The 24874-nt window shown below is 44.7% G+C and overlaps 1 protein-coding gene across 3 annotated transcripts in view; it reads left to right on the top strand.

Annotated features, from left to right (window-relative positions):
- ARK2C (arkadia (RNF111) C-terminal like ring finger ubiquitin ligase 2C) overlaps positions 1-21857 on the top strand; it is a 128416-nt gene extending 106559 nt beyond the window's left edge. For all 3 annotated transcript variants that reach the window (XM_011772296.2, XM_011772305.3, XM_011772314.3), the window contains exons 4-8: positions 6158-6287; positions 8797-8901; positions 9207-9302; positions 14721-14827; positions 15266-21857. In XM_011772296.2, the coding sequence (XP_011770598.1) occupies positions 6158-6287; positions 8797-8901; positions 9207-9302; positions 14721-14827; positions 15266-15383 (556 nt within the window). In that variant the 3' untranslated portion in view covers positions 15384-21857. The remainder of the gene's footprint in view (positions 1-6157; positions 6288-8796; positions 8902-9206; positions 9303-14720; positions 14828-15265) is intronic.
- Positions 21858-24874: the final 3017 nt, after the last annotated feature.

Below are 24874 nucleotides of genomic sequence, written 5' to 3'. Positions count from 1 at the left end.
TCAAATTGCTAAAATTTTGTTAAGTAACTTTTACATCTTTTTTCATGAGATTGGTTTATAGGGTTTTTTTTCCTTGAAATGTCTTTGTCTGATTTTTGTATCAGTGCACTGCTTGCCTCATTGAATGGTTTGGGAAGTGTTTCCTCATCTACTTTCTGAAAGAGGTTGTGTAGGATTGGTATTATTATTTTTAGTTAACTAATTAATTAATTTTTAGATGCAGGGTCTTGCTCTGTCACCCAGGCTGGAGTGCACTTTGGCTCACTGTAGCCTCGATCTCCTGGGCTCAAGCGATCTTCCTGCCTCAGCCTCCCCAGTAGCTGGGACTACAGGTGTGCACCATTGTACCCAGCTAACTTTTTGTTTTTTAAATTTTTGTAGAGACAGTGTCTTGCTATGTTGGCTAGGCTGATCCTGAACTTCTGGGCTCAAGCGGTCCTCCCACCTCAACCTCCCAAAGTGCTGGGATTACAGGTGTGAGCCACTGTGCCCAGTTGCAGGCTGGTCTTAAATGCCTAGGCCCAAGGGATTCTCCCGCCTCAGCCTCCCAGGTAGCTGGGATTACAGGTGTGTGCCACTGCATCTGGTAATTTTGGTAATTTGTCTTTCAATAAATTTTCTCTTTTCATTGGATGTACTGGCATAAGGCTATTCATAATATTTTCTTATCGTTTGAACATCTGCAATCTGTTATAATGCTCCCTCTTTCATTCCTCATATGAGCAATTTGTATATTCTCTCTTTTGTTCTTGATCAATCTAGATAGAAATTTAATCATTTGTACTGCTCTTTAGAAAATAGCCTTTGATCCCATTGTTTGTTTTTTATTTCACTGATTTCTGATCTTGATTTTATTATTTCCTCCTTTCTACTCATTTTGGGCTCTAGCTTCTTAAGGTGGAAACTTAGATCATGACTTTGGGTTTTCTTTTCTAATATAAGCATATAAAACTGAATTTTTCTTTAAGGACTACAAACTTTCTAATTAGTGCTATGAATTCTTTTTGACCCTGGGTAATTTAGAAGTTTATTATTAAATTTTGAAAATTTGGGATTTTGCAGAAATTTTTGTTGTTGTTGATTTCTAATTTAATACCAATGTGATCGGAAAACATACTCTGTGTAATTCTAATCCTTTTAAATTTATTGAGACTTGTTTTATGGTCCAGCATTTATTCTATCTTAGTAAATGTTCTATATGTATTTTTTAAAAGTGTATATTCTACTCTTATTGGATGGAGTATTCTGTAAATTTCAGTTAGATCAAGTTGGTCAATAGTATTGTTCAGGTCTTTTATATTCTTACTGATTTTTTTTTCATGAATTATTCCATGAATTATAAAGGAGGAGGGTGGATGTCTACAACTCTAATTATGAATTTGTTTTTTCAGTTCTGTCAGTTTTTGCTTCACTTATTTTGACTTATATATATCAGGATATTAAAAGGATTGTCATTTTTCAAGACGAATTGACCCCTTTATCATTATGAAACATCCTTCCTTATCCTTGGTAATATCCCTTGGTTCAAAGTCTACCTTGTCTGATATTAACATAGCCATTCCAGCTTTCTTCCAGTTAACGCTTACAGGGTGTATCTCTTTCCTCCTTTTACTTTTAACCTAGTATCTACATCTTTATATCTTGAATGGACAGCATGTAGTTGGTGATTGTTTTGCAGTTGACAATCTCTGTCTGTTAACTGGGGTGTTTAGACCATTTGCATTTAATGCAATTGTCTACATGGTTGGAATTAAATCTGCCATCTTGCTATTTGTTTTCTTTTTCTTCCATCAGTTTTGTTGTTGTTGTCATTTCATTGTTTTTCTTTTAAAAGTTTTGTCTGTTTTTTGCCTTCTTTTGGATCAGTTGAGAATTTTTAATATTAAATATTGGTTTAAGAGTCATACCACTTTATTTTATTTTATTTTGGGAATTCACTAGGTTTATAATATGCCTATTTAGCATATCACACCCTAAAATAGAATTATACCATTTTGTGTGTAATGCAAAACTCTTACGACAGTATACTGCCATTACCCCTTCCCATCCTTTGCTACTCATTTGGTAGGTTTTATCTCTATGTATGCATAATCACCAAAATACATTGTTATCATTTTTGCTTAAACCAGTGGTTGGCAAATTATGGCCTGTGAATCAAATCTTGCCTGCTCTCTGTTCTTGTAAATAAAGTTTTATTGGAACACAGACACATCTATTTGTTCACCTATTGTTTATGGCTGCTTTTGCACTACAGTGGATGCTTGAGTAGTTGTGACAGAGACTGTATGACTTTTGAAGCCCCAAATAATTACTATTTATGATCCTTTACAGAAAAATGTTTGCCAGTCTCTGCTTTAAACTGTCAACCTTTACAGACAATTTTTAATAGGAAAACAATTTTTTATATGTCCCACATAATTATCATTTCTGGCACTCTTTATTCCTTTGTAGAGATCTAAGTTTCTGCCTGGTGTTAGTTTTCTTTAGCATGAAGAAGTTTTTAAAACATTTCTTGTAGTAACAGTCTCCTGGCAGTGCACTCTCTCAACTTTTTGAAAACGTCTTTATTTCACTCTCATTTAAAAATATACTTTTGCTAGGTATATATTTCTAAGTTTGCAGTTTTTTTCCCTTCAGCAGTGCAAAGATGCCATTCCTTTGTCTTCTGACTTGCTTTGTTGTCGATGGGAAGTCTACGATCGTTCTTACCTACGTTCTTCTATGTCAAATGGGTCTTTTGTTCTTTCACTACTTTTAAGATCCTGTCTTTATTACTATTTTTCAGGAATTAGATTATTATGTCCCTTGGAGTGGTTTTCTTTGTGTTATCCTGCTTAAAGTTTATTGAACTTTTTGGATCTGTGAATTTACAGTTTTTATTAAATTTGGAAATATTTAAGCCATTTTTTCCCTAAAATATTTTTTCTGTCATCTACTCTCCATCCTCTCTTTTTGAGTCTTTACTTACCGATATGGCTGACTGCTTGATATTTTTACTGAGACTCTGTTAATTTTTTCGTCTTTTTCTGATGGTGTGCTTCATTTTGGATTATTATTATTCTTCTTATTATTCAAGAGTTCATTCTGTCACCTAGGCAGAAGTGCAGTAGTGGCATCACAGCTCATTGTAGCCTCAACTTCCTGGGCTCAAGTGATCCTTCCACCTCAGCCTCCTGAGTAGCTGGGACCAGAGGACACACCACTATACTCAGCTAATTTACACCTTTTTTTTTTTTTTTTTGGTAGACGTGGTGTCCCACTATGTTGCCCAGGCTGGCCTCAAACTTCTGGGCTAAAGTGATCCTCCTGCCTTGGCCTCCCAAATTGCTGGGATTAGAGGCATGAGCCACTGCACCTGGCTCATTTTGGATTACTGTTGTTGTTATGTCTTAAAGTCACGAATCTTTTCTTTTGTAGTGTCTAATCTACTGTTAATCTAACCCAGTGAATTTTCTATTTCAGACACTGGATTTTTCATCTCTAGAAGTTCCACTGACATCATTAAAATATGTCCTCTTCTATATGTTTTACTTTTCTCTGTTTTTATGCTTTCTTTTGTATGTTTGAATATGATTATAATAGCTATTTTAGCATCCTTGTTATTTCTGTTTCATAGTTATTTCAATGGATTGATTTTTCACCTGATTCTGGGATATATTATCATTTTTTGGCATGTCTAGTAATTTTTTATTGAATGACAAACATCATTTATGAATAATTGTGGATTATACATTGTTAAGTAGTTACGTTTGTTTTATTCATTTAGAGTGTTAGGCTTCGTTCTGGTAAGCAACACTTGTAGTTCAGTTTCATCCTTTTGAGGCTTACTTTTAAGTCTTCTTCCAGCAGGACTGGAGTACCCCTAGAGAAGAGACTACTCTAGATCTGCCCTAATAAGACACATAAATAAGTCTCGAAAGGCTCTTCTGGGGTCTCTATTGTGTGTCCAAGTACTCTCTGCTCTGGCTGACTGGAATATGAATCTTTCCCAGCACTGTCTAATCTCTGGGAACCCACTATACCTTGGATGCTCTTTGTTCAACCTGGTAAAATTTCACCCCATGTATGCAGATCTTAGTATTCAGTAAAGACTCAAGGGGATCTCCGTGCAGATTTCTGGAGCTCTCCTTCTGCCTAGCTGCCTCTTCTCTCCAAATCATGGCACCACAACTTTCAGAGACCTCAGTCTCCTGGAAATAAGATATCTGAATCCTCAACTCATTAAGATTATCATGCTCTTCTTAGTTCTCTCCCTGCTCATGGTCTGGAATATGCCTTCATGAAAAAAACTAGGGAGGTTGCAGGGCTCACCTCATGTGTTGTCCTTCTGTTGATAGCAGTCTACATTGCTTGTCATATAATGTCTGAAAACAGAGATTTCATATATTCCGTTCAACTTTCTAGGGGTTTAAAGTGGAAAGGTACATTTAACTCCTGTTAAACTATCATCAGTAGAAGCAGCAATTCCTTTAATTTTCCTCCATATCCTTTTTTTTTTTTCCTCCAATGTGTTTGTTGAAGAAATCAGACTGTTTTTCCTATAGTTTCCTCTTATCTGGATTTTGCTGGTTGCATTCTGGTGTTGTCACTTAAGATGTTCCTTAGTTTCTTGTATTCTCTGGACCTTGGCACCAGGATTAAGGCTTCGGTAGATTCAGGTTCAACTCTTATTTCTTGGCAAAAATACTTCATAGGTGATATTGTATTCTTCCACCAGAAAGCACTTACTGTCTGGTTGTTGCTTCTTTTGTGATGTTAGCAACAATCAATGATCTTTGCTTAGATCCTTTATTTCTTTAGGGGAGGCAAAATAGTGACAAAAATTCAACAAAAATTCAGTCATCCCTTAATCATTTATTAGCTGAAAAACTTTTATAAACAGAAATTTCCACTCATCAAATGTTTGATTACCTGGAAATACAGTAAGAAAATAAAGGCTTCTTTTCATTTATTTACTAGTTTTCAAAATGAAGAGTTGGCTGGGTGCAGTGGCTCATGCCTGTAATCTCAGCACTTTGGGACCCCGAGATAGGTGGGTGGGTCACTTGAAGTTAGGAGATCGAGACCAGCCTGGCCAACATGGTGAAACCCCCATCTCTACTAAAAATACAAAAGTTATCCAGGCGTGGTGTGGCATGCCTGTACTCCCAGCTACTCAGGAGGCTGAGGCAGGAGAATTGCTTGAACCCGGAAGGTGGAGGCTGCAGTGAGCCGAGATCACACCACTGCACTCCAGCCTGGGTGACAGACCAAGACTCCATCTCAAAAAAAAAAAAAAAAAAAAAAAAAAAAATGGAAAAAAAAAAAAGAAAAGAAAAGAAGAGTTTGTTCTCCAGCATCCTTTGAAGGGGACCAGTTTTCTAGCATCATTTCACGTGCTCGGATTTAAACAATTTTTATTTATTTCCATTTCTTCTGCAGTTATGCTTGTCAACCTGCACATTGTCCTAACTCTGGCCAGTGGAAGCCTCTTCAGGACGGCTTCCGAGCCCTTTTGCCATCATCCTAGTAGTGTTTTGATAGCTCTCTTGTTTCCAGTTATGACAAGATGTTTCCATCTTATCTTGCACATTTTCTCTCCAGATCTGAAATTGGCCATTTTCCAAATTAGCCATTGGTTCATCCTCTGTGTAATTCATCAATTAATTTGTTTTTAAGCAAAATGAATTTTCCTATATTTTTAGGAGTGGGATGCAGTGGGCTAGGACAAGCTGTCTAGCCTGTAGGTCTAGGTGTAGAGGTCTCTCTCGTTTTTCAAAGTGGTAAAAATACAGCCTCGGCTCCCTCCTCCACTTTTATCTGAACCTTGTCTTTCCCACTCGGTGCCTCTGGCTTGCTCGATTTAGATTTTTCTTTCCGCATTCCTCTCAGAGATGGACTTTGTCTTGGGAGGGAGCTTTGGTCCCCTAGTTTAAAGAAGTCTTATAGAGCCTGGATTGCTCTAGCTCCTTCAGACCTTGCAGAGTCCCTTCCTTCTCTGGGTCTCCGTTTCCTTCCCTCTAAAGAGAGAGGAAAGGCTGGGAGACGTAAAGTCCCTTGCAGCTCTGGCAGGGTGTCACTCCGATTCTCCTCCATAGGCTTGATGTCTGAGGTCCCTTCTGTAACCTGATGGCTAAATCACACCACCCTATGGTTCACTGAGGCTGTTTCCCTGCAGGGATCTCAGTGTGGACGCTGGCTTGAGTCCTGCTCAGTTCCAGGTGCGGCCCATCCCTCAGCACTATCAGCATTACCTAGCGACTCCTCGAATGCACCACTTTCCCAGAAACTCCTCCTCCACGCAGATGGTAAGTGAAAGAAAATGGACTCCCTTGTGCCTATTGAGTGCCAGTGGTGGTCTGAGGCCTGCGCTCCCCTGTGCCCCGGCTCCTACATGACCCAGGTCCCCTATGTATCAACCCCCTATCCCCTGACTCCCCTGTGCCCTGGCCCCCTTGTATCCTGGCTCCCCTGTGCCCCAGCTTCCATATGACCCAGCTCCCCTGTGTATTAAGCTCCTATACCCTGACTCTTCGGTACTCTGACCCCCTTATATCCTGGCTGCCCTGCAGTCCGGATTCCATATGACATGGCTTCCCTGTGTATCAATCCCCTATGCCCTGACTCCCTTGTGCCCTGGTCCCCTTATATCCTGGCTCCCCTGTGCCCCAGCTCCTACATGACCTGGCTCCCCTGTGTATCAACCCCTATACCCTGACTCCCCTGTGCCCTGGCCCCCTTATATCCCGGCTTCCACATGACCCAGCTCACCTGTGTATCAACTCCCCATGCCCTGACTCCCTTGTGCCCTGGCCTTCTTGTATCCTGGCTCCCTGGCAGACCAACAGCTCCCCTCTCTTCCCAGCTCCTATTCGCACTCTGGCTTGATGGGGAATGAAAGGGGACCTGTTGGACCAGAAGCTGGTTCTGCTGAGGGGAGTAGGAGTGGGCACTGGAGGAGTGGAAAGGGACAGCATGGCAAGGTGTGGTCTGTGGGTAAAAGGCTCAGGGCTAAGATCAGGCAGAGTAGACCTCGCACCTCATATGGCCTCATTTAGTTTCCTGTGGTCAGTACCTCCCTGGGCTTTGGCTTCACTAATCTGTGAAATGGAAATGAAGATGCCTGCCTCGCCCATCTCACAGGGTTGGTGTGAGGATCAAAAGAGATCCCAGCAGGAGCTCTTGGGCCTAGCCTGCAGATCCAGTTCTGCCTTTTTCAGAGGGCAGACCTTCTTGTGGCTGCAGAGTGCTGAATCATGGGTCAGGCTGGGCTTGGGGCCTTTGGGCTCCTGACATTGCAAGCTGCATGGAATTAAAATGAAGATATTCCATGAAAGCAGCAAAAGCTTGATTGAAAATCTTATTTCCAGGCAGCTTCACTTTGCTGCCCTAAAGCATAATTCCACCTTCCAACCCTTGTCTCTGTCACTAACCACTCAGTTCCTCAGTCTGCTTTTTGTATAATAAGGAGCTTGCATGAGTAATTTTTGGAGTCCTTGTAAGCTCTGAAGGTCCATGCTTTGTGTATGAAGCGCCATCTCTTAAGAATAAAGAAGCAAACATTTATTGAGCACTTACTACATGCCAGGCACTGTTATAAGCACTTCATATAAATTATCCCATTAATCCTCTCAAAAATTCCCACAAAAGAGTATCATCCTGATTTTAAAGATTGGAAAACTGAGGAAGAGAGAGGCTAAGTAACTGGCCCTGGGACATACAGTGAGAAAGTGGAGGAGCTGTGATGGAAACTCCTCTCTGACTCATAGCCAGGGTAAGGGAGGGGTGAGTGAGGCAGGCCATGCAAGAACAGAGTCAGACTCTCTTAATTTAAAATACTGACATTTTGCTCAGCATGGAGGTTTTTTGCATTTATTTGACTTTAAAAAACATTACATTGAAATATTATTGATCTTGATTACTGAGGCTTTTGGTGGCCCTTTTAATTTTGTGCCCCCACTTTGGTGCCGACACTAACCCTAGCCTTTAACTATCAAGCTGCTCTTGGAGGCAGTGCAGAGTAGGGGTGATATGGTTTGGCTCTGTATCCCCGCCCAAATCTCACCTTGAATTGTAATAATCCCCACATGTCAAGGGCAGGACCAGGTGGAGATAAATGAATCATGTGGGGGCAGTTTCCTACATGCTTTTCTCGTGATAGTGAGTGAGCTCTCATGAGATCTGACGGTTTTATAAGGGACCTCCCCATTCGCTTGGCCCTCATTCTGTCTCCTGCTGCCCTGTGAAGAGGTGCTTTCCACCATGACTGTAGGTTTCCTGAGGCCCTCCAACCATGTGGAACTGTGAGTCAATTAAACCTCCTTTCTTTGTAAATTACCCATTCTTGGGTATTTCTTCATAGCAGCGTGAGAATGAACTAAAACAAAAGGTGAAGGGAATGGACTCTGCCACCCAACTGCCTGGGTTTGAAATCCTGGTTCTGTCCCTTGGTTGCATAACTTGAGCCAATTACAAAATCTATTGTACCTCATTTACCCCATCAATAAAATGGGGATAGTAATAGCACCCACATTATAGATTAGGTGAGATAATTCAATTAGTCATGTAAAGTGCTTAGAATAGTGCCTGCCATGAAGGTTAGTTGTCACTTTATTAATTCTGTTATTACTTCTGGGGCTTGTCCAGGCAAAGCTTGGTTCTTGGTGAGAGAAAAGGGACGTAAGAGCAGGAAAGACAATACTTCTGCCCACAGCATCTCAGGGTGTACTGAGTGGGTTACAGGCAGAGAAGTTGCATGCTGGGCTTATGGAGAAACCTTGAATCCTCGCTCTATCCAAGGCATTTTCTCCCCAACAGGTCGTCCATGAAATCCGAAACTACCCTTATCCTCAGCTTCACTTCCTTGCTCTCCAGGGACTAAATCCCAGCAGACACACCTCCGCCGTACGGGAGAGCTATGAGGTATGTTGCTCTGTCTGGTACCAACTGGGCTGGTGGAGATGCCATTATTGTTTATCATCCCTTTTCCCTCCCCACCTCTGCTGGTGAGTAGGGTATGGGTGTCAGGAAGCTTCAGGGTTAAGAGTAAGAGAGAGAAGAAGGGAAAACCAGTAGAGATATTGCAGTCTTTCAGCATCAGATGAGTTCTTCCTGATAGCTATGTGAATGCTTCCTGCTCATGTCTTCCAGCTCCCCAATCCATATCCTGTGTGCATGTGGGCATTTATACATGCTGAGCACACATGTGCACATTTTTCTCTTTCCAGGAGCTGCTGCAGCTCGAGGACAGGTTGGGTAATGTGACTCGGGGAGCTGTACAGAACACCATTGAGAGGTTCACCTTCCCCCACAAGTATAAGAAGGTGGGTCTGCCAGCAGGCCAGCCTGCATAGTCAGGGAATGGGACAGGGGTGTTGTCTAATTGACTCTGATCTGGTTGTTCACAGAGGGATGCAGTCCAGAATCTAGAAACCTTTGCTCTGGTTAGATGTTCTAAAGCTGTGATAACCTCCCAGGGTCATGTTACTTTTTTGTGCCGGGTGTGGCCAGGAGGGAAGATGGGAGGCCTCTCAGTAAAGGAGGAGACCTGGGTATGCGTGTGTGCATGTGGACTTGCCATTGGGTATATTACACATGTATACATTTATAGGTGTCAGGCACATAAATACTTGTCTCTAAATGAGATGGGCCAAGGGAATACCTGCACAGAAGGCTAATATTTGTCTTAGAAGATAATTCCATGTCCAATCTCACATGTGAACAAATGAGAAACTAAGGCTTCCAAGCAGAGGTTTTCAAATCTGACTGAGTGTCAGAATCACCTGGGGAGCTTTTAAAGCCACAGAGTCACAGGTTTTATCCTTAGTCCATAGAGGTAGAATCTCCAGGGTTAAGAACTAAGAATCTAGGACATGATTAAAGCTCAGAAACCTGAGTTTAAATTTTTTTAAATTAAAATAAATGAAAAATTTTGGAAGCAACCAAGATGTCCTTCAATAGGTGAAAGATAGATAAACATACAGTGGCACATCCAGATAATGGAATATTATTCTGCAATAAAAAGAAATAAGGACTAGGCACAGTGACTCACACCTGTAATCTCAGTGCTTTGGAAGGCTAAGGATGAAGGATCACTTCAAGCCAGGAATTTAAGACCAACCTGAGCAAAATAGTGAGACTTCATCTCTACGAAAATTTTAAAAAGTTAACTGGGCTGGTGGTATGAACTTGTAGTCCTAGTTACTTGGGAGGCTGAGGCAAGAGAATTACTTGAGCACAGGAGTTCAAGGCTGCAGTGAGCTATGATTGCACCACTGCATTCTAGCCTGGACAACAGAGCAAGACCCTGTATCAAAAAAAGAAAAAGTATAAGCTATTGAGCCATGAAAAGACATGCTGGAACCAGAAATGCACTGAGGAATTCTTAAGTAAAAGTAGTTAGCCCAAAAAGGCTGTGTACTGTATGTTTCCAAATATATAACATTCTGGAAAAGGGAAAACTATGGAGACAATAAAAAGATCAGTGGTTGCCAGTGGTGGGGGAGGGAGGAATGAATGGGTAGAGCATAGGGGAGTCTCAGGGCAGTGAAAGTATTTGGTATCATACTCTAACAGTGGATACATGACATTATGCATTTGTCAAAACTGATAGGATGGTACAACACAGAGCAAACCCTAATGTAAACTAATGAACCTCAGTTAATAGTCTATTGATACTGGTTCATCGATCATAACAAGGGTGCCACACTAATGCAAGATGTTAATAATAGAAACTGTGTGTGTTGGGAGTATAGGGTATATGGGAAAACACTGTACTTTTTGCTTATTATTTTTATTTTTTTGAGACAGAGTCTTGCTCTGTTGCCCAGGCTGAAGTGCAGTGGCACGATCTTGACTTACTGCAAACTCTGCCTCCTGGGTTCAAGCAGTTCTCTCACGTCAGCCTCCCAAGTAGCTGGGATTACAAGCATGTGCCACTACACCTGGCTAATTTTTATATTTTTAGTAGAGACGCGATTTCACCGTGTCGCCCAGGCTGGTCTTGAACTCCTAACCTTAAGTGATCTACCTGCCTTGGCCTCCAAAAGTGTTGAGATTACAGGCATGAGCCACCGTGCCCAGTCTGTTTTTGCTTAATTTTATGTAAACTAGAACTGCTCTACAAAATAACATTTATTATAAATAAAAATAAATAAATAAATATTAATACATTTTTAAAACCTTCATCCTTCCCAGGGGAAATTAAAAGCTTGACAAATGTTAAGAATCTTAGAGCAGGACTGTCCTCATCATGGTCAAGCCAGAGACCATCCTGAGACCCTAGGGTGCATTGGTTGAGAGCACTCTTAGAGTTAGAGCCAATTTTGACTCTCCATTCTACCCCTTATAGCTCCGTTACTTTGGACAACTTACTTGGCTTTTCTGGCCCCTCCCTGTCCACTTCCCCCTTTAAAAATGTGAAATGGGAGTAATCTCATTAGTAGCTACCACACAGGGTGCTGTGGGGATTCAATGGGATGATGCACCTGAACAGCTTGGCACAGTGCCTGGTACCTACTAAGTGCCCAGGAATGGTAAGCTGCTGCTACCTTGATGCTTTCTCCTAGGCTTTCCCCTAGCCCATGTGCTAGTGGTGTCAATGTCAAAGACCATGAATCAGTATAGGCAGCTCCTCTCAAGGCACTGGATTTATTCATAAATGATTTTGACTGCAGTTATTGGGTACCTACCATGTATCAGACCTTGGCTAGTGTGCTAATAGAGGAAATGGCAGCATTTCAGTAAATAAGGATGTCATCTACATGGGGAAAATGATCATTCTCTGGAGAGAGAGAGAGTTTTAAGCTATTGGAGAAGAACATAGAAGGAAATGAGTGTTGTATTTGAGTCCAGGAGCAGCACCTGTGTCCCGGACCAGGGGGTTTTTACTCCTACCAAGGATGCACACCTCACCTGCTGTCACTTCAACAGGCACAAGGAAATTGTGAAGAGAACCAATGCTAAGAATGAAAAGGGGAAATGGACTGAATCAAGTAGATAAAGGGCTCAGGTAAAAAGGAGAATGAAAAGAAGGGAATAAAAATATTATTAAAAAGAAAAAAATGAATTAAAAATAAGAAATGACAAAAGTTAGGAACCAAATAAAATGTGGAAAGAAACCCTTAAAAATTATACACAAGTGAAAAAGACAATAAAGAAGAAAAAACACTTTAAAAATTTAAATTGAGAGTGTAATTATATATAATAAAAATATACTTTAAAATAATGATGTAAGAATAAAAATATAGAAAATACTGAGTCAAAATAGAAAAATATGCAAAGAATAAGAACTAGAAAGAGACATGAAAGCGACACATAAAATTAACATCAATAATATCATAGTTAAAAGGGGGCTGGGCGCACTGGCTCATGCACTTTGGGAGGCTGTGGCAGGAGGATAGATTGAGCCCAGGAGTTTGAGACCAGCCTGGCCATCACAGAGAGATTTTGTCTCTACAATAAAAAGAAAAATTAGCAGTCATGATGGTGTGCACCTGTAGTCTCAACCACTAAGGAGGCTGAGGTGGGAGGATTGCTTGAGCCTGGGAGGTCAAGCCTGCAGTGAGCCGTGATTACACCATTGCACTCCAGCCTGGGCAAGAGTGCAAGGCCGTCTCAAAAAAAAAAAAAAAAAAAAAAAAAGTTAAAGAGAAGGTTAATGACATGAGAAGATATATAGATTAGACAGCAAGACAGGGTAATATTAAGCTAAAATTACTAACTATAAAAGGAAAATCATGAATAATGATGGCAAAAAATAATAGAAAGTAGACAAATAGGTGACTCTTACCAATACGTTTTATTGGACCTCCCTTTTCTAGCAGGGCCAGCTAAATGAAGGCCACTCTTCCAGCAAACACAGCTGGACTCTTAAGCAGGCAGATCATCATGACTCTATTCATACTCAAAAGCCACGACAATTATACGGAACTATGGGTGTAATTCTGATTTTCTGGATTCTAGATAAGGGAAAACTTATTACAGAAGCCTAGCAGGGTTTGCAGTGGAGTATATAGGGCACAGCGAGGCAGAGAGCAGAACAAATAGATTTTCTTGTGTGTTCCAGTGAGGTTACAGTATTCCCCAGACTAAATCAGACTCAGGATCTCCAGAGTTTAGGACCAGGGGCCAGAGAAGGGAGACTTGGCATCTGGGCCTTGCCCCGCAGTCATTCTCTGGGTCGTCTCCATCTTGTGACTCTTCAGATTTTTCTCTTTGCAAAATGACCTTGAAGTCGGCCTGCCTCTGGAGAGGGACCGAATGGGTAATTTTCCTCTTATGGTTATTGTTAGACTGTTTCATGGCACAGTGGGAAGATGTGAACATGAAAAGTGGGCTGATTTCACTCACTGATTAGATTTCTTCTTCCCAAAATATTTACCAAGTACTAATACGCTTTGTAAGTGACCAAGTATGGGGCGGTACTTAAAGAAGGGTAAGCCATGAGTCCATGCCATCTGAACTTGAGACTTTACATAATGGTAAACTACATAATGATTCTACATATGGCTTCTGCATAATGGTAAACTATTTTCAAATAATTAGCATAAAATTAAAAACAGTACAAGGGAAGTCAACAAGTATAAACAGTGTTTCATGATTGCTTTACGATAGTGCCTATCTTAAGTGAACTTGATAAATCCCACAATATAAATAGTTTATAAAAATGGCTACAGTTTGTAAGAGTTGATGTCTTCAAGTAGTTATCAGTGAATACATGAGTCAACAGTGGTTGACTGAAAGAATAAATGAAGCCTGCTGGGCCTGAAAGTGGAGGGAGAAACCTGAAGGCAGGAATCTAGGTTGTAAAGGGTGTTGAGGGGGAGTGGATGGTGTGAAGGGACCAGAAAAGGGAAACTGCACAGTCATAGCTTTGCAAAGGATCGATTCGTTAGGAACTCAATTTCTTTCTAAGCTCTGTATCCCTAGAAAGTGCCTGGGACAGCAAAAATGATGTCCACTTGACCTCTTCCTACTCCCCTTGCTGCAGAAGAGTAGGCGGGAAGGAGTTCTGGGTATTACTTAAGAACTTTGGCCGGGGGCAGTGGCTCACGCCTGTAATCCCAGCACTTTGGGAGGCCGAGGTGGGCGGATCACAAGGTCAGGAGATCGAGACCACCCTGGCTAAAACGGTGAAACCCCGTCTCTACTAAAAATACAAAAAAATTAGCCAGGCGAGGTGGCGGGCTCCTGTAGTCCCAGCTACTCGGGAGGCTGAGGCAGGAGAATGGCGTGAACCCGTGAGGCGGAGCTTGCAGTGAGCCGAGATTGCGCCACTGCACTCCAGCCTGGGCGGCAGAGTGAGACTCCGTCTCAAAAAAAAAAAAAAAAAAGAACTTTATGGCCAGGCATGGTGGCTCACACCTGTAATCCCAGCACTTTGGAAGGCCAAGGCAGGCAGACCACCTGAGCTCAGGAATTCAAGACCTGACCAACATGGTGAAACCCTGTCTCTACAAAAATACAAAAATTAGCCAGGCATGATGGCAGGTGCCTGTAATCCCAGCTACTTGGGAGGCTGAGGTGGGAGAATCGCTTGAACCCAGGAGGTGGAAGTTGCAGTGAGCCAAGATCATGCTGTTGCACTCCAGCCTGGGCAACACAGCAAGAATCCGTTTCAAAAACAAAAACAAACTTTAAAAAACCTGACTCCCAGGGGAAAAGCAGCCTGTGGGTGAAAGCCAACAGCCACCAGGTGAGTCTGCCCAGGTAATGAATACTCCTCTCTCTGCTTCTCATAGCGAAGACCCCAGGATGGCAAGGGCAAGAAGGATGAGGGGGAGGAGTCAGACACAGATGAGAAATGCACAATTTGTCTGTCTATGCTGGAAGATGGAGAAGATGTGAGGTAGGAGACCGCCATTTTGATTCCCTTTCCCCTCTCTTACAGGTATTGGTGACCAATCACTGCGCCGTGTGTCTGGGAGTTGGGGTGCTTGTTTGCTTGTGCACGTGTGTGCCAAGTGTGCTATAATGTGCTTCATGGTTGCCCTGGGAAGGTAGGGTATGAAATGTTCTAGATGTGTGATGACCGGGTATGGACGCGAGGATGAAAAGTGTAAGAGAACAGTGTGATGTTCTGTCTGAATGAGTCTGAGACAAAATTGTGGCTTTGTTTCAGGCTCATCTGAAAGCGCTTTCTGGCGGAGGCTTCATGGTTTCCCATCTCAGCCATAGCCTCCCTCCATAGCCGGGCAGTTCCCAGGGGTCCTAGGTGTGTGTCTCCTGGTCTGCCCAGTGTCCCTCAGCTCCTGCAGGGCCCCTGACTCTCCCTCCTCTCTTCCAGACGCCTACCCTGTATGCATCTCTTTCACCAACTGTGCGTGGACCAGTGGCTCGCCATGAGCAAGAAATGCCCCATCTGCCGAGTGGACATTGAGACACAACTGGGAGCCGACAGCTGAGGGAGGAATTAGCCAGTGGACACCCCATTTCCTTCACCAGGTCCCCCCACGGCCATAGCCCTTGCAGCCAAACTTTGCCTTCTGAGCCATTTGACGTAGAGGAAAAGCCTGCAAGCACATTTTGTGGAAAGAGGAGTTGGTGGTATCGGTGTCGAGGGAGAGGAGGGGGTGGGGGAGGACCCACCTCTCCAGAATGGTGACTGTCCCCATCCGCCCAGCTGAGCAGGAGAGAGGGAGCTGGCCGTGCCCAGCGCAAGGGCGGGAAGGAGGGGCCCAGGATGCGGAGAACCCAGGTGGGATCCTGAAGGCACTAGCTGACAGACGGGCCCCTCAATCCTGTCCTCTGAAGGATTGTATATATACCTCTCGACCATGTAGGAACCATGTAGGGGTCTCTAGCTATTTCTGTGGATGGCAGCCAGAGCATGTTAGCTTAAGAAAAATGTTGTGTGTGGTGCTCTAGTCATCTTGTGGTGGACATGTCGCTATTACCGAATTCGCACCAAATATTTCTCATTGAGTTTCTTGTTTTGGTGCCTGACCGAACCAACGACAGCCCCAATCTTCCCGTCTTTATGAGAGAAAAGGAAAAAGGAATCAAAGGTAGAAGAAAAAAAAGCCAAATTCTGTTTAGGGTGAAAAAGGATTTTGTTTTTCACCCAATTTGGGAGGCGGGAGGGGGGTTCTCGTTTCGTTTTTGTTTTTGTTTTTACCTTGGCTTTTGTTTTTCTCATGTTTACAGTGCACGGAGTGTGGAAGGGAGTCTGGGAGAGGGAGAGCTGGAAAAGGAGCTGATGGGGTCTTATTCCAGCCTCTGAGGGTTCAGCCGAGGTGAGGGAAGGCAGCAGAGCTCCAGTAGGTGAAGGGAGAGTTCAGCTAGGCGGGGCTCCCCAGGCCCAGGGCTCAACTGCATGACCCCAGTTATAACCCCCACCCAGTTCCACACTAAACCAGGGAGGGCTCAGCCCTCAGCTACAGCTTCTCGCTGTGTTACTGGGAGTGGAGAGGCCCATGCTCACTCCAACTCCTTCCTTTAGGTTGTGCTCTTGCCTGTCACAAAGAGGCAACATAGCCACTGCCTCCCTATGCAAAAAATTAACCAGATGATGCGGATAAGACAGCATAGGTGATGGCCGCTTTGTCTTGGCCACAGTGCTCTCAGACAGCACTCAGGGCTGAGGTCAATACCGCGGACCTTGGGGAGGAAGCTGAGCATCCCCTGGGATGTCTCCAGTTCTGATACAGTCCCTCAGAGATGGCCCTGACTCTGAGGCCACATCAGCTGGGTTTGGGAGGCCCCTCAACTTGGTTTGGGAGGCCCCATGTCCCTGGTCTCTGGCTCCTTCTCCGACTCTTTGATAATCTTGGGCAAGTCCCTTTCTTTCTCTGTGCCTCAGTTTCCTTCTCCTTTGAGTGGGGAGAGATAACAGTGCAAACCCATTTCTGGTCCTGCTACCTCACCTAGATGTTGTGAGGATTCGTATTCTCTGTTCAGTGTGTTCTATGCTCTCTTCTGAGAAGCTCGTGGGGTGTCGGGAGGGGGGTACTGGGAGACACAGACCTGATACAGTGTGTCTTTCTGCACCACCTCACAATTTTCCTGAACCCCAAAGGGAGCAGAGAGATAAGAGGACAGAAGAATGGAGATGGGAAAATCCACCAAATTCCAATCCAAACCCAACTTTCTTTCTCCCTATGTGGAAGACACCAGATTAGCTGGAATTCTGCCACCTTCCTTTGTGCCCCACCCCGCACCGTTCCCCCATTTGCACTGCTCTCTAAGTCTCCCCCTCACCTCCATCCCTAACCCAGTCTCAATGCCCTCATATCAGTAAGACCCGGGTGAGGGGGACAGGATACTTGTCACGTATTTGAAGAAATTCCATACAGTGAAGGAAATTTGAGTCTATATTGCTGCTACAAGGGTAAAACCAGTACCAATGGGTAAAAGTAACAGGCGGGCAGATCTTAGCTTGAGGAAGAGCTTCTAGCACGATAGGTTCATGCGGGAATGGCTGCTCTGGCCACCTGCAGGGAGAGAGTTGGGGAAGTGGCTCCTGGTAGGAGGTTTCTCCCAGCACTAATATCTTGGTGTTCTATAAAATCTTTATTGAGTGCCTACTGGTGCAGGCGCTGGGAGAGACAGTAGCTTTGAGGAGCTCGCAATCTAGCTGAGGAGATGAGACACATCCAATGCTGCCAAAATGGTGAATAACCTGATTCAGTGTTAGCAGCAATGAGCATCACAGTGTCCAACTCAGTAGCTCCAGTGCATGAAAATGTCTCCAGAGCTGAAGGCTGGAGATCCCACCAGTGGGGAAAGTACATCTGAGTCAGGATTTTGGGGGAAAGCTAGTTACTGATAGCCACAGGAAGTTGAGAATTCTGCCCCATCCTCTCCAATGGCTGGGTGAAAACCAAGAATTCATCGGAAGATGGCTTTGGCCTGGAGGTAGCTAGGGTGGTCTAGGAAGGTCATTCCCCTCTTAATCTCAGTATTTCATTCTTTCTGCTGAGACTGGCCTGAAAGGCTGGCAAGTGGGAGGGAGTCAATGGAGAGGCCAGGATAGAACTAGAGCTGGTGTCCCAGGTTCCAGTCTAGGCTCTTCACTGACAAAGTGGGCAACACTAGAAACTTCCCTTTGTCTCTCTGGGCCTCAGTTTCCTCAGTTACAACCTAAGGAGGTTGGATTGGATGCTTGCTAATTTTCTTCTGACACTCACACTTTGTGATCCTCCCTAACATCAACGCATCTTCTTCAAGGTGGCAGAGCTGTGTGCCCACCCAACTGTTGAAAAGGACTTTCTGTGGGCACACACTCTGTTTCAGACTGGGCTGGGGGCACACATACTGAGTGAGACAGTGGGCCCTGGTCCCCTCCCCCTCCCAATTCTCTGCCCCAGGCTAATATTAGGGACTGGGGAGGGGACCACCAGAAGTAAGAGGGAAGCTGCTTACTTTGGGGTTAGACCCTGAAGCCCCCGCTTCTTCCCATCTCTGGGGACCTTGTCCACTGCAGGTGGGGACAGGAGGTGATGGGGCACTCAGAACCCTGCAGCTCCCACTTCTTTAGCCTGGCAGCTGTTTGGGGGAGAAGAGAGGGCTGGGGTCTGTGCTTCTGCTCCTGGCACTGGTCAGGGAGTCTGGGAAGAGTGGAGATGAGGCAGGGTCAGGCCTCAGCATCTCACATCCACCACCTCCAGGAGGGGAGACCACTGGTAAGTCCTCCTCCTGCTCAACTCAAGGGACTCAGACCCTTTCTTGACTGAGACGCATGAGTGCCTTCTGGGGTGAGAGCAGCCCCAGGGTTTAAGTTGGGCGTCCTAGCCGCTGCTGCAGCTGTGCCGCCGCGGGTCCACCGAGGATGCCAATCAATCAACCCAACACCACAAGCCTGGCTGGGTGCAAGCAGAGGGTGAGCAGGGGCTGCCCCTCCACCTGGCCAGGACCCCCTTCGGCCCCCTGTCGCCCTTGGCCACCACCTGTGGCAGGACTCAAGCTCCTCTTCTGCAAATGTTCCCAGCCTCCGTGCAAGTATTCTTAACTCTTTACGCCTAACGAACAAGCACAGTTTTTTCAATGGTGAAGAAAAAAGCACCAGACTTTTTTTCTTTTTTTCCTAAAGAAATCCCCTAAGCCCCCCGCCTGCCGGTGGGACAAACACTCCCTGCGTGGGGCTGTAGCAACGTCCGTCAGGCCCCCTTGTGTTTCATCTCCTGCGCGCGTAGAGCAAATGCTAGAGCGATTTCAGCTGATAGAAAAACAAAAATGAAAAAAAAATACAAAAAACAAAAAACATGGCACGTTGCTAGTTTACAGGGTTTTGTGAGTTTAAATGCCTTATATTTAACAATCATAATTTATGACTAACTTGTAGATATCGTGGGTTCTTATTTAATTATTTTTATAGTTGTTTTGCATTTTTAATTATAATTTATTTATTTAGAAAGGATACTAATTTTTTTTATTACTCCTATTACCTCATTTTGGCGTTGTTTCTGGGAGTGGAATGCTTTGCATGCATTGGTACGATGACAAACAACTACGAATACAAAAAAAAATTTAAATAAAATTCTGCAAACTTTATTTCGTCCAAACTATCAGGGTGTGTGATTGCAAGCTGTCCTACCGTGGTGCTGGCCTCTTTGGATACATTCCATACGAAATGCAAACCTTTGATTCTGTATGCTGTGATCTAGTGAAAAACTCCAATATAGTGACTGTATTTAGCACATATATAAATATAATTTGCACTTGTCAGCAGACTGGGGTAATCCTTTCACTTGCTATCCTTGGCACCCCCCTCTCCCCACAACCCCACCTCTCCAGCATGAACCTGCCTTTCCTACTCCCTCGCTCCTCCCACAACCTCAGCCCACCCAGCCGCTATCCTCTGAGGAAAGTCTTGGGGCATAGGGGTCACTCTCTCCACCTGGCCTCCAACTCCAGAATTGGAGTCCTCCAGACCTTACAAGAGGAATATCAGAGAGCCAAAAAGCCTGGTTTCTTAGAACGAGCCCTGGACTGGGGAGCTGAGAGGCTCAGGTTTTCAGATCTGCTCCATGATAGACTTCCCAGTGACCCTGAGCAAGTCCCTTGGCCCCTGAGTCTCAGTTTTCTGGGTGGGGTGAGTGAGGAGAACTGGGAGATCTTTAGGGTCCCTTGGATTCAAGTAGAATATGACAGAGATCCCGTGGGAAACCACTGTGCTGTGCTGTCTCACCTTCTCAGGAGAGAAGAAAGAGGGAGAAAAGGCTGGGCGCGGTGGCTCACACCTGTAATCCCAGCAATTTGTGAGGCTGAGGTGGGCAGATCACTTGAGGTCAGGAGATTGAGACCAGCCTGGCCAACATGGTGAAACCCTGTCTCTACTAAAAAGGCAAAAATTAGCTGGGTGTGGTGGTGGGCGCCTGTAATCCCAGCTACTCGGGAGGCTAAGGCGGGACACTCCAGCCCGGGTGACAAGAGTGAAACTCGGTCTCAAAAAAAAAAAAAAAAAAAAAAAAAAGAGAGAGAGAAAGGATTGGGAGGAGAAAAGGAGAAGAAGGAAGAGAAAAATAGAGAGAGTGAGCTGAGAATTTATCTGAGCTTACTCAGAGTTGATTTCTGGGAGGGTTTCTGTCCTGTTATATGTGGTATCCTGTGGGTGACAGGGAGGTGAGTTAGGTGAACATGCATGGGACATGCCCTTTCACAAGGCTTGGGCAGTCATTTGGAGAGTGAGCTGAAATCCATGTCTTGTTAGACACAGGGATGGGGTAGGCAGAAAGGAGCCCCAATCTATGGGTTTGGGACTGGCACCCCCATCCTGTCATCTCCCAGAGCCTTCATTGTTGAGATACTTCCCATGGAAAACAGATTGGGACATAGATTTTGGAATCAAGGTCTCTGCTCCCAGCATTTCCTCTGTCCGTCTCCCTCTGTCTTTGCTCCCTGGGGGCTGTGGGCAGGAGGAGCTTCTATGGAGGACTGGGAGTGGGCCTCCAGTCCCCCTGCCCCTGTAGAGGAATAATGGGGGAGGACGTGGAGAAGCCACCGTCAAAGGCTGGCACAGCTGTGAGCCTGATACCTCTGAGCCAAAAGGAGAGAGAGGGAGTTCACGCCACTGAGAGTAGCCCCCTGAGTCAGCTGGGACCTGGCCTGTCTGCTTTTCTGCTGCTGCTTCTCCCTCCCCTCCTTCCCAGCTTATCCTCCTTCTTGCCTCTTTACATCATTGCCTTTACCTGGTGGGGATAAGGCCCCATGGGGAAGGTGCTGATGTGGAGGGAGGAAGTGGAGACCGAGATTTGCCATACTGCCCAGCGAGGCTGTGTGAGCACCGGGCTGTGTATGGTCCCCAAAGCCTCAACTCTGCCCTAGCTGAGCGATGGATGCCCCTCTGGGCTTCCTGCCTAGCTTCCCCTTTTGCCTCCAGCCTGGAGCCTTGCTTTCCCTGGAGACAGCCCATGGAGTCCCCCACCACACTGGAGGGAGCATGACCACCACACTGCTGGGCCTGGCAGACACCACGTCCTTGGCAGGGCTCCTGGACGGGCATGCCTTATGCTGCTCTGCAGGGTCAGAGAGGAAAGGGGCCCTTTGCCCTGGCTGGCCTGTGCCCTCACCTTTGAGCCTCTGCTCCCACTCCACTCCTGGCCTCGGATGCGGCTCATTTCTCAGCCATGGAGCCAGCCGCACCAGCCCTTGAGGGGGTAATTTGGTTGCCACTGGTAAGTGAAAGGATTATCCTCAGTGTTGATTGTCCTTTTTTGTAATCCTCCTGCTGTTCTGTTCTGTTGTGCTGTGCAACATTTTGCTACATAGACTATTTTATAGCAGAAAGCTAGAAGAATATTTATTATGAATATTAAAGCAATAGTGCATCAATGAAAAGGCGGAGACATTAGGAATTGTGTAAATGCTTAGATTCACTTTTGGTGGATTTTTTGTACTTTATTTATAACTAATAAAAATGAACTGCATTGCTAACTACACCTTACTCGTGCTGGGTGTTTATTTTGGTGCATACCCAGGGCATATCAGAGGAAGCCTCTCCAGGCCTCTGTCTTTGTACAAGATAGGAGACACTATCAGTTATCTATCTAGCTCTCACCAACTTGCCTCGTTCTCTCTCCTTTTTCTCTTATTTTCCTCTTCCCTTTCTACCCTTCTTTCACCCTTTTCTTCCCCCCTCCCACGCCTTCTTTTCTCTTATCTATTTCTTTCTTTTACCTTTTTGTCTCTTAAAGAATCTGTTCTCTGACTGTGGACCAACCATCTAATTGACGTATTTCCTTTAGTTATGAATTGTAAAGGGGATTTTTTTTTTTTCTTGAGTGTAGTGGCACAATCATGGTTCACTGCAGCCTCAACCTCCTGGACCCAAGCCATCCTTTCACGTCAGCCTTCCAAGTAGCTGGGACCACAGGTGTGTGTGCCATGATGCCTGGCTAATTTTTTTATTTTTTTATTTTTTGTAGCAACAGGGTTTTGTTATATTGCCCAGGCTGGTCTCGATCTCCTGAGCTCAAGTTATCCTCCCAGTTTAATCCCAAAGTGCTGGGATTACAGATGTGAGCCACTATGCCTGGTCAACAGTTCCCATTTTTGATCAATCTTCAGATGAGTGTTTGAACTGGAGGGCTACTTCGATTCTCTGTAAAAGAGAAGGAACTTGATTTTCAACGGGTGGTTGGTTTTCTATTCCCTTATAAGAGCCCATGCTCACATGCTCTTTGCATTGTCTAGAATCTGCCCTCCAAAAAGTGTGGGGTCAGTGAATGAAAAACTGCAAACAGAACCGACATTAATGAACTTTGGAAAAAAAGTAATATATTTTATTTTGTAGGGCAGTTTTACGTTTACAGAAAATGAGCATAAAATACAAAGATTTCCATCTACCCTGTCATCTCCACACCAGTTTGTCCCATTATTAACATCTTGCATTGATGTGGAGCATTTGTTACAATTGATGGGCCAATATTGATGCATTAAGTAAAGGCCATAGTTTACATAAGGTTAATGAATGTTTAGATTCTTAGTTTTTGTTCAAGTGAGATGAACCTAAGTCTGTAGTTTTCCATACCTTTCTCTCTATATCTCTTTTGATCCATGTCCTCACCCCGGCCAGTCCTGTGAATGTGGCATGACATTGCTCTTCTCTGGCTCTGCTGGTGTGGATGGTAGCCTAAGCTCCTTTCAGCTCTAAAATGCCACAAGCCTCTATTTCAAGTTCCTACCTCTCTCTATTATCCGTTTGTCTGTTTAATCTGTTAACATTTACGATGGAGGTGATCCTGGGAGGAAAGGTCTGGGCTGCTTTTGGGGTGAAGGGAGAGGGATTCGAGAAGAGCAGTTCTCTTTCCTTGGATTTTGTGTCCATTCAACACATGAAAATTTATTCAGTCTTCATAGACTCTGTCCCCGCCCCTTTCCCATTGCAGCACCCAGGAGAGAGGTTCTCAGAAAACATCCACGTATGTGCCCTGTGACTTCCTGTCACCATAATGACCCCTCAGGTTAAGGAAGAGTGAAATCTGTCTTCATCTCACTCCCAGACACTCTCGGGTGCCTCCCAGCCAGTACTTTTCTCCCTACAGCTCCCCCAATCCTCACCATCACCTGCAACCTCACACCTGGCTCCTTCCTCTCTCTCCTCCCCAGTGCTCTGCAGGCCATGGGAAGCTCCTCCCACTTCTGGGAAGTGGGAAACAAGATCCTTCTCTTGCAGGCATTGTCCTGTCCTCACTCCCTTTGGCCCTCAGTTACATGCCCTATTCAGCAGTCTTCAACCTGGCAAATAACATGTCTCTACCCACACTTAACCACCACTGAGTGGCCTGGGATTTCCACCCTGGTCCCGCAACCAGTCAGAGCAGCTACTCTTTGGTCTGTTTTAAATATGGAGCTTCGGTTGAACATATCGTCTGATGAAAAGCCTACTCTTGAGCTTCCTGCGCTAGCTGCTTGCTGTGTGACTTTGGGCAAGTTACTTAAACTCTCTGTGCTTTGGCTCCTTCATCTATAAAATGGGGATAATAATGGTATCTGCCGCATAGGCTTTTATGAGAATTTGATGAGCATAATATATGAAGCACTTAACATGTGTCTCAAATATAGTGAGCATTATATAAATATTAGCTATTAAGATGATGACAATATTATTTGTTTTAAACCCTGCCTTCTGTTGGCTTTCTCTTTGATCCTCTTGGCTCTCCTCCCTCTCCTATTCCTAGATGGTTTCCCAGACCTTATCAATATCTACCGTTCTCCTCTGGCCACTTCCTGCCATGGTCAACCACCAGCAGTCCCTGTCCAGCAGGGGGCTAGTGGGTGAGGTCTCAGCACCAAGACTTCTCAAATCACTGATAAAACAATTTTTTTCTGCATTCAGTTGGAAACTCTAGAAGAAAAGGCACATTGAGGCCACTAGGCTAGAAGTACAGACCCATCTTCCCTCCTGTTCATAAGCAACCTCCCCCGCAACACCATTCAGGTGCCCCTACCAAAACTACCTCTTCTACCTTCTAAATTTAGGACTAAAGTGTACTTTTCTCTCCAGGTCCTTCTGTCCAAAACCTCCTTTCTTAGAGACTCTATTTACTCCCTTTGTCCAAGGCTGAGATGGCCCTATCTGTTCCCTGAAACTCCCTTATCTTAACCTTGCTCAGGGCATTTGGGGATGTCTGTGGGTGGTTGATCCCTGGTGCCAGGCTCTGAAAAGGGGCTGGGAGTAATGGGAGTGCCTGTTCAGGATGGACACACCAAGGGTCCTCAGGAAGTAGGGCACCCATAGCCCTGTCCAAACTCATCCATTTGTACTCCACAAATCAATATCCAGAAAGGATGTACCTGGACTGAGCTGAGTTTGCTTGTACCAAAATTTTGGATGTAAAGGATTGTTTAGCCAAAGAACCAAGAAAACAACATTAGAAGGCTTTTGTTTAACCTACTTAAAAGCGAGAGTGTTTTTTAGACTTCGGTGCAACCGTTTGTATGTAAATAGCTTGTG

Source organism: Macaca nemestrina, chromosome 19 (genome assembly GCF_043159975.1).
Source record: "Macaca nemestrina isolate mMacNem1 chromosome 19, mMacNem.hap1, whole genome shotgun sequence".
Lineage (NCBI taxonomy): Eukaryota > Metazoa > Chordata > Mammalia > Primates > Cercopithecidae > Macaca > Macaca nemestrina.
This window is presented reverse-complemented; position numbering and strand designations above follow the sequence as displayed.